The sequence below is a fragment of the Scardinius erythrophthalmus genome (assembly GCF_964197995.2).
Source record: "Scardinius erythrophthalmus genome assembly, chromosome: 23".
NCBI lineage: Eukaryota > Metazoa > Chordata > Actinopteri > Cypriniformes > Leuciscidae > Scardinius > Scardinius erythrophthalmus.
Window position 1 is genome coordinate 15,325,990 of NC_138243.1, and position 10,541 is coordinate 15,336,530.

At 37.3% G+C, this 10,541-nt stretch overlaps 1 protein-coding gene across 6 annotated transcripts in view; it reads right to left on the reverse strand.

The window, feature by feature from the left end:
• Positions 1-10,541, reverse strand: part of cadm2a (cell adhesion molecule 2a) — a 476,687-nt gene that overhangs the window by 100,898 nt on the left and 365,248 nt on the right. For 2 of the 6 annotated variants that reach the window (XM_081353637.1, XM_081353634.1), the window contains exon 3: positions 3,616-3,642. The exons of the other annotated variants lie outside the window; for them this stretch is intronic. In XM_081353637.1, the coding sequence (XP_081209763.1) occupies positions 3,616-3,642 (27 nt within the window). The remainder of the gene's footprint in view (positions 1-3,615; positions 3,643-10,541) is intronic. 6 annotated transcript variants of the gene reach the window in all.

A 10,541-nucleotide genomic window follows, 5' to 3' on the forward strand; every position in this document is an offset into this window, starting at 1 on the left:
CCAAACGCACACCATTTGAGAAAATGTTGCCGTATTGGGATGGTTTACCATGGCATTACCATGGTTTAGCACATTTTTGAGTAAACCATATACAAATAACTTTGTTATAGTTATTTCTGCATATTAAGCTGGGAACAGAAAAAGTATTTAACTTATTAAATTACACACATCACCTTTAACCAGTCATAGCACTAATTGCAAAGTGTCTAATGAGCTGGCTGTGCACATCATGTGAATCAAAGCAATTAAACAGAAAAGAGACAAAGCGGATGAAAAGTTTTGAAGACGCACTGCAATTTCTGATTTAGGGAAATCTAATCAATTAGGAAACAACAAATGAACTGGCCTCAGCGGTTCCACTTTCATTTGCACAATTAGACCAGTGTGCAGCTGCTCGTGCCATTGTAAACAAACACCCCAATCACAGTTTTTTAATTGTAGCAAGTTGTTTTTCTCTCTCTTTTTAATGCTGTAATTTACTGCAACAAAAGGGAACAGGAGCGATGCCTATGAAATTGTTGTCGACAAAAACAACTCTGTTACTTGCCGAGCACAAACACACACACACACACACCAAGTACCAAGACAAGGCTGTGCACGGAGCAGGGAAGGGTCCCACTGCAGGCAGATGGCATGCAGGTAAAATTGCCATCTGAGGTGAGTGTGTGAATAGTACATAGTCTTGTGCATTATTCATGAGGAGAGCAGGTGGTTTAGAGGAGTCAGTCGCTGATAGCGTCTCACTCATTCTGTACACACAGGCCTCATTTCATCTACCTGACTCCAAATATTTGCAGTGAAAAAAAAAAGAGTCAGACCTTTGGGAGAGCTAACAAATGTCACATTCAGATCAATTGCACAGGCAAGATTTTCATTTTTGTGCAGTGTTGGGGGAGAAAGTAACTAAACACAGCAAAGCTGTTCTCAAAACAGTCTAGATTTCTCATAACAAGCTACTTTTTACTAGTGGTGTACACATAAATACATTGGTGTTGTTCCCACAGCTTTTTAACTGTCAAATGCTACTTTTGCAACAATGAATATTTGGTAATCAGCTGTCTACAGTGGAGCTGAATGTGTTTTTTTTAAATCTGATTGATTGTGCGTTTAAGTATTTGTTTGTGGGAAATCAAGGAAATCTCACTTCTCTGTCTTAGCCTCTGTGAACTTCCCCTTATAAATATTTCACTGCCTCTCTCTGAACCACTTACGTGAAAGTATCTTTTAAATTTAATGTCTAACTATGTGGCAAACAGCAACCGTGAAATTATACAGCCGCATCTGAAGGACACACTGTCACAATAAAGCGAAACGAATACAGCCATAAACCACAGGGTCAGGTTAATGCTCAGCATACAGTAAACATCTAAGATAAAATGCCTTGTGTTTTGACACAAGCACAGGCAATCGAGATCAATCGTTAAAATGGCATGCATTGTTGATTGTTTCTTCAATGAAAAATCTTTTCTAGACACGCATGCTGCTTTAAAGCTTAAACTTTTTGGCATCAGCTAGATCTATGAAATGTTGTTAATATAAAATTCACAATAATTGATTATGCATTTTTTTATTTTATTATTATATCTTTTTTATATATATATATATATATATATAAGAATAGGCTTGGTCTGCACTCTCGCAGGACTCGCAGTGTGGGAGGGAATATTGTATCCGCTGAAAGCGGGAGAAAGAAATTATTTGCGGGACTACCGAAAAATATTAGCTACAGTACACTGTAAAAAAATATATATGATCGATAAGCCCTGACAACGTATGTTTTACATTATTATACATCTAAAGTGTTATTGAGTTAAGTTATACAAAATTCAACTCATTTCTTTTAAGTCAGTTTAATATAACTTAAGTTGAAATGTAGTCAAGTTGGTTGTACTTACAAATTTAAGGCAGCAACTTCTTTTACAGTGTAAATAAGTTATTGTATAAAAGTTAAAAAATGAGTTTGATTTGAAGAGGAATATTGGAAGGCCAAGCCCTGACTGGACGAGGGGAGGAGCTGGGGATGGAGGAGGGTAATTAGCTCCTGAGAAACGCGATATACAGTGCTATGCATAAGTTTAGACACCCATGCTAAAGTTGACTAAAAAGAGGAATAAAAAATCATCTTTTGGAAATTGAAATTAATGCCTTAATTAAAAAAAATAGGAAAAATCCAACCTTTAAGGACACCAATTTTCTTTGTGAATGAATAATGTATCGTAAATATAGTATAATAACATACTGTAGCCTTCACCATACCTAGAGATTGGCATGGAGTACTTTCCATAAGATCATCTCTCAATGCAAATCAAACCAGCTATTATGCTAACGGAAATAAAACCATGCCAATCTCCAGGTATGGTGAAGGGTGTGTGATGATGTGCAGCTATTTTAATTCCAAAGGCCAAGGGAACTTTATCAGGATGCATAGTATCCTGGATCCATAAAGTAACTGGCCTTTAAAAATAAAAATCTGCCTCTCTCTATGGGAATTTAACATAGGGGTGTCCAGACTTATGCACCCTGTATTTTAGGGAAGAACATTTATTTATTTACGATACATTATTCATTCACAAAGAAAATTGGTGTCCTTAAAGGTTGGATTTTTCCTATTTTTTTAAATTAAGGCATTAAGTTCAATTTCCAAAAGATGATTTTTTTATTCCTCTTTTTAGTCAACTTTAGCATGGGTGTCTAAACTTATGCATAGCACTGTAGCTGCTGATAATACTGAATGGACCTTATAGAGATGCTGTGATAGGCGTTGTATTCCTATAGATGTGGATCAGATGAGAGTCAGCTAATGCAAGCTTGGCTGACGTGATCTGCCAGTACTAATGCTTGATTTATGCAAGTTTAATATGTTTAACAAGTTAATATTGAGTAACTTCCATTTTAGACACAATATTGCCATTTCCAAAGTCACAACAGAACCGCATCTCTGAGTAACAAACGAATGAATGAGAGATTCAATGACTCACTCATATATGAATGAAGAAACTGAATGGTTCCCTTTTGTTCACTTTTGAACAAATAGGTTGAATGAATGATTCATTGACTCACTTATATGAATGAATCAGTGTTGTGAATGAATTATTCAGTGACACTCTCATAAAGACCACTTATCGATTGGGTCACTGATCACCACCTACTGGTGTAACGGCATAACCTGCAGTGCAGAGAGAGAGTCACTGAAAAACACAGACTGCCAGTCTGTCTGGAACAAACACAGACAAACCGAGTGATACAAACAGTGATATTGTCATATTATGTTTTAGAGTCATTTCACACAAAGGTTAGCCATGCTACAAGTCACTACATGCGACTAAGCTCTGTGGAGCATTGAAGTTCAGAAACTTTCTTGTTAGTTGGAAAAGATGACAAGGAAGAAAGGATGGCAAGGGAAGTAAAGCAAAGGGAGAGAAGGAATAGTTTGAGGAGGGCTAGGGTAGGGAGGGATAGTAAATAGCAAAAATAATGGCCGTGTGGAAAGGAACAGGATGGTGGTACTGCCGGCCTGGATCATAGCAGTGATAAGGCAGCTATCTCAGCTCAGCTTATTTAGAACGGTGTCTCCCCATTTATCAAACAGCAGGGAAGATGGAGGATCCAACTCACCTCTCACTTTGTTTTTCGTTGCCGCCACTGGTATCGCAGAGCGTGATGGGGAGGGGAAGGATGGAGGGAAGGAAGAAAGGAAGACAGGGAAGGACAGACAGGTTCAGAGGGAGAGAAAGAGAAGGACAGGAGGAGAAAACATTCAGTTAGAACAGGCCAGTTTCAAGAAGGTGAAAAATGTGTCAAACTAGCATACTAATCTTCCAGTTGTGAAAAATCTCATTTGTATCTGTCTGATTCAAAACAATGAGCCACTTGAAATGGATGCTTGTCATTCGCAAACACTATCCACTTCAGACTACTAAGGTTCACAATACACTGCCGACAACATTCAGCTGCACAGACAGGCCAATGCTTTTATACCAAGCACACACAGCTCACCTAATATACCACAGAATTGTCTTTGATAACAAGTGTTGTTGCATAAGAGCAAATTTACAACTTCATATGTGACACTCTTTCCTAGCATACATATACAGCACCTCCCACCAGTAAGGTCCAAAACTCCTTTTCTTTTACCAATTCATCAGATTACATATTATATGCGAAAAAATAAAATAAAACCTTGCTTTCATTAAATGAACAACAAAACAAACCAAATCTATAAAACTAACAACCAAATAAACAAATAAAATAGAATGGGCTAGATAATGTTTTATAGTTCTAAACATATTTTCCACAAATCAAAGAAAAATATTTAATTAAAATGATTTATATTTGTTGTTGATCATTCATTTTTTCTTACAATAACTGAATCTCAAAACTACCTGTCTAAAAATTGAAAAAATATTTGAATTCACTTCTTCGTCTCTTTACTGATTCTATACTTATGTAACAATTTAAATGATAATTTTATGAACAAAATTATATTACATAGCATACATATAATTCTTAATAAATCCATAAAATGCAGCCTTTTGTCAATCTTTCAAATAAAATAAAACAAAACAAGATTAATCATAATAAAACAATTAATACAAAACATACTGATCTTCTGTTTTGGAATACGTATTACAATATAGCATTTATTGTTATTATTAAGGAGGGCATCATGCAATACAAAATAAATAGCATTGCATACAAAGCTAAATATAATGTTATTTTGTAATTGCAATTACTGTAGTTAAGCTAAACATTAGTATTTTTGTAATTGCAATTAGTTAGTAATTAAAATTTTCAATTAAATTCAACAGATTATGTCAAAATGATGACAATGCTGTATGATTTTAATGGTACAGTCTAGAATGTCAAGACCTCTGAGGCGGATGCAGACAAACATTTATCTAACAAATGTAATTTTTCTCACACACACACAAAATGATAGTGTGCATGTAACACACATATTGTGCTTTTTTTCACGGAACACAAAGTGTGCAGTATTGGTGGAAAACCTGCTTTTGTAAAACTAAGATTGACAGCGCTATGAGCACAAGAAAGGTGTTGGATTGTTTTGCGGAATCTGTGTGGGTCTGTCTCAGACGAGTAGAGCCACAATCCTCTGTTATGTTATTGCCTGGTGAATGGCTATTGATCAGACCAAAGAGCTCTCTGCAACAGACTCCCAATTAGCCAGACACAACAAGCTGTCCGTGCCCGCTGAATGACTGAACAAACAAACCAGCCTAATTCAGCCCATCTTCTGACATGTTTGTGCACCAAAAGCATCCACTCAAACAAAGCTATCCATTTACCATTAAGGCTGAGTGCTTATAATGCACAATTATTGTATACAACAACACTATAACACGACACAATACTATAGACTGAAGCTGGAAAATGGCTCCTAAAATGTTTAAATAACGCTTTCGACTGAAAACACGGGCACAATGACAAAAGCACCTGGCACCGTGGCGCATTTCTATACGTTCAATGCGTTTTTCCATGAGTTTGATAGACAGTCTGGTGGGGTTAGGGGTCTTTCTGGTAATTGTTGCAATCAGGAGGAAGTGAGCACTCTTTGAAATTCGATTAGCATAGTTCAGAGACAGGCAGATGATGAGACTTGAACCCAAGTGTGTGCTAAAAGTCTAAGAGGAAATAAATCAGAAGGAAAGACAACTTCACAAATCGTTCATCTTCGCCCTCTGAGCAGAATCCAGAAGTGGTGAAATTCACCTCACAGTGAACTGTGAATCATTTGTTAGTGCTCTGAAGGCATAAATACATCAATTGGTTCTACTTGCTTACTAAAACTAGAAAAAAAAAAGACAAATAGTCAGAAAAATAATATTTCACCTCAAACTCTGGTCCCAGGAATCACAAATTATCTTAAAGTCTGACCTAGTGTCAATAAACATCCAATGCAATGTGACCTGAACTACTATTCAATCGCCTTGTATCATCACAATCTCAGGGCAATTCATAATTATTGTACACTTTAGCGAATTGGTGGCTAATTCATATGAATTTGAATGATCATACTATTTCACACAATCTGCCTTACGCCCCATTGACAGTTATGTTTAGGGGGTGGACCTTCATGCTAATCTTTTTCTAAAAATCTAATCGTACAAATTCACACAAAATCACCACATCGTAAACATCATAGTTACATTTTCTCATGAGATTGGGTTGCTTGTACACATTCATGAACAAAATGAATATTTGGTTAGTTTTTGGTCTTGTCATTACAAATAAAAGTGGCTAGAAAATGAAGAAGTGGCCTCAGTGTGGAGATTTGCGAAATGCCTTCCACTTTAAACCCATCGTTTCAGGCCATAAATTGTGGTAAAGTTTTGACTGACAGCGACTAAGCAGCATCCTCCAGGGATGCATTACCCAAGTCTGGTTGTGTAGGAGGGAAAATAGGAAGGAGTGGAAAGAGAGGAAAAGGGGCCACCAGTCTCCTTCAGCCAAAAAGGTGACAAAAATCCCAGTATGCCATTTTGAGAATTCTGGCCATCAGTTAATAATTCAACACACCTGCATTATTGATGCTGGGAAAAGCTCAGATCAAGATGGCCGAGATCTTCGAAACAATGCTTGACAACTTGTGGTTGAACAAATATCTGCCATGCATGATACACACTACGCCAAACACACAACAACATCCACACAAACTAAAACAATAAAGGATGTCCCGGTTGGGCTAGTTTGTGTGCGGGTGATTTATCCACTCAGTTGTGAGCCCTAAACTTTTGTTTTAGTAGGAAAGACCACTCGCTGAATCCAAGCAGTAAATTCTGCTGTCTGTAATACCATTACAATGATTGAACAACAGGAGGAGAAACAAATGGACTTCACACAGAAATCACACACCGTTGGTGGACCACAGAACGGAACTCATTCCTTAGACGACGTTCTAGAACATTCCTGCAGAGGCATTTTTTTGCTGATGTGAGATCAGTTTTTGAAGTGACTTTGAGATTTCACGCGGAGCAGACTGAGACAATGGAAGTGAAAAAGGTTGATTAATCTGTGCAAAAAGTTGTGATCCATAACCAAATGAGCTGCATACCAAAAGCATTTTAAGGCATCATATAGGGACATTTGAGATGTGACAACTGCTTTCTAAGCTACATCATTTTGGCCAGATCCTATAGACCTTATGTAGCCCCGCCCCTTTTCAGCGCTGCGCTCGTTGTCTTTTGACTTCCGGTCTGTATTTTCACAGCGATCTTGCGTATTTATGAATGAACGGCTCGTTTTAAAATCTACCCGGTCTACTGACATCTGCTTAAAACATTACATTCCTCATGATAACTTTCGTTAACTTTACATTAAGTAAATCCACTTCAAAAGCTAATTACTCCCGGACAGCAATGCCATAGAAATATACAGAGCGACTGCAAAAACGGAAGTTCAAAGACAATATTCTAAAGATGGCGGCGCCCTCGTTTCTCTGGCGCATAAGGTCTATAGCAGTATAACATAAATGGTACGTGGATCCTGTTGTAGAACAAGAAAATCCATGTCCAGGCACTCACACAGTTAGACAGGTAAAAAGCCTTTATTGTAAGACAGGGCTACATCTTAAAAACCCACAACGTCAGGGTCTGTTTGGGCTGATAAGCAATAGTGTTTTTTAACATGTAGCCCTACCATTTTTGATTTTTGATATTTTGTTCCCCTTCTGGAGCACCCATAGTTTTGTTTGTGAGCACCAGATGCGCCCTTGGTTGAGATATTTTCTTTGATTATGATATAGCAGTATAACATGTTTAGTTCAATCCCAGAATGCACTGCTAAAAACTAAGTGGGGATACATATTTGTGTCCTATATATTTTGTATGCTTATTCGATTATGTGTGTTGTTATTAAAGCAGGGCTATGCAGTTTCGGGAATTTCTTTGCTGTATTCTCGCTTTTTGCTCGCAGGTTTCTCTCTAGAGCTCCCCCTACAGCTTCGGAATAGATATTTGACAACACTGTCGAAAAACTCGTTGGCGACTCTCAGATACCAGAGGCTATTAGATCAACGACATCAAAGCAGATGGGACATTCTTTAAAACGTCTTCTTCATTCGGGTTTGAACAGCGTGAGGGAGCGCAATAATGACAGAATTTTAGCAGATTTTTTTGCCGTAAAGTAATTTGTTACATCGCGAGACCTGATATCACGCGATACTTCCTGACACAGTTTTCGTCTCACAGGCGCTTGGGGGGTGCGAGACGAGCACCATTCAACCCGAAAAAAGTCATATAACTATTCCAATGACTCTGAAGCTGTTCGGTTAAGGTAAAAAAGTTACTTAGTTCACCTTTAACTAAAATTAAAAATGTTAAAAATAGGTTTCTCAAACACACTCTCCACTTGTTATTGGTTGGCTATAGATAGCCCTGAGCGACAGTTATGTTCCCATGATTACATGTTTTTTCTGGAATTGTTTTTCTACAAATGCTTTCCAATAGAGTTTGATGTTAGCATGTTGCTAAGATAATACATAATGACAAACAGTGTTAGTTGAGCATTATTTATATACTGTTATAGTATTTATTAATAGCTATGGGCTACTGGGTGATGTAATCTCTCTTTCTCTTTAATTCTATGACTTATGACATACATCTATTTCGATCCAGCATCTTTTTCTCCTTTGGGCCCTTTAAATATTTAAAGCGAGGTCCTTTACCAACATCATGCCACATGCGGTGCAAATCGCAAGCAGAAGTCAGCGCTCTGCACCTTTCAATTGCTTGAGCGGTGGCAGCGTGGCAATAGCTTCTGATTGCTAATACCCTGTTTGTGCTGTTTCAGAATGGTAATTTGGCAATTTAGCATAGCCGCAAGCACTCGCCGCGCTATAGCGCCCCGGTGAGAGGGAGAAATAAATAGCATAAAATCAAATGAAATAACATGAAATAAAATCAGGAAGAGCCAGCATTTAGGGCTCATTACTTCTCCACTCCTGCAGAGGTTTCTGGTGAACCTAAATGAGGCTAAATAAAATCAGCATCCCTTACACACACACACACACACACACACACACACACACACACACACACACACACACACTCACACACACACACACACACACACACACACACACACACACACACTCACACACACACACACACACACACACACACACACACACACACACACACACACACACACACTCACACACACACACACACACACACACACACACACTCACACACACACACACACACACACACACACACACACACACACACACACACACACACACACACACACACACACACACACACACACACACACACACACACACACACACACACACTCACACTCACACTCACACTCACACTCACACTCACACTCACTCTCTCTCTCTCTCTCGTTAAAGATCCACTGTTCTTCCTAGAGTGAGAATATGAGCTGCTATCACAGTTACAAGACTACTGGTACAGATGTAAGTGACATCAGACAATACAACTCACAAGATCAGGATGCATACACTTGTTCAGGATTTAAAAAATAAATAAAATTTCAAACGAAGAAAATATAAAAAACTATATTTTTTATCATTTTAAAATGTAAAAAACTGGGAGCATCGGCTTCAACTAGGGGAGTTTTAACCCCAAATAATATCCCTCTTCCTCTAATCACCTTGAATAAAACTAAAATACATATATATTTTATGTAAATCTCTCTCTCTCTCTCTCTGTATATCTGCATAATCTCTCTATAATCTGCAACATTAATTCTAAACTAAATATTAAAAAGTTTTACAGTTTTTCTCGATTGTTTACACACATTTTCTGAAAGCATGCCTCATATTCTCAGAACTCTACACACAAATCCAAAAACACACACACAATGGGCAAAACCCCTCAATTCTCCTGCAAAATGAAACTTTACATTCAAAACAATGTTATTTCTTCTCAAAATGGTATTTTGTTTTCAAATGACACACACAAACCATCACATGAATAGACATTTATAAGAACCAGTTGAACACTGATGTGCTCAGTGTAAAACACTATGATGAATGGAAAACACTTCTTCTCCATTCATCATAATGACTTAGGCCTTTTTTGGTTCAGTGTTACACTTACTACAGACAGTACATACATAAGTGTGTTGTAAAATATTTGAGAATATTGTTTTTATACTCAGAACACACAAATACACGGTAACAAATATATTTTATTTTTCCCAATAAAACAATGTACACAGTGCACATCCCAACCAACACAAAGTTGCACATACAGTGGTCTACATACAAAACAACAGAAGAATTGACTGTATACAAGAATTGACTGTTAAGTACTATGATGTTTTTTGTTGCCATTTACCTTTTCTAAAAATAAGTTCTGAGAAAGTTTTGTTAACGTTCCCATAATTATAATTCTTTCTGGTTATGCAAAAGTTTGAGAACATTCCATTTCATAATTTTGCAAAACAAAATAAGGGAATGTTACTTTTAAATGATCTCTGAACATTCTGAACATACCACTAAATTTTTTCAGAAAAAAAAAAGTTAAATGAATGATGTATAAATAATG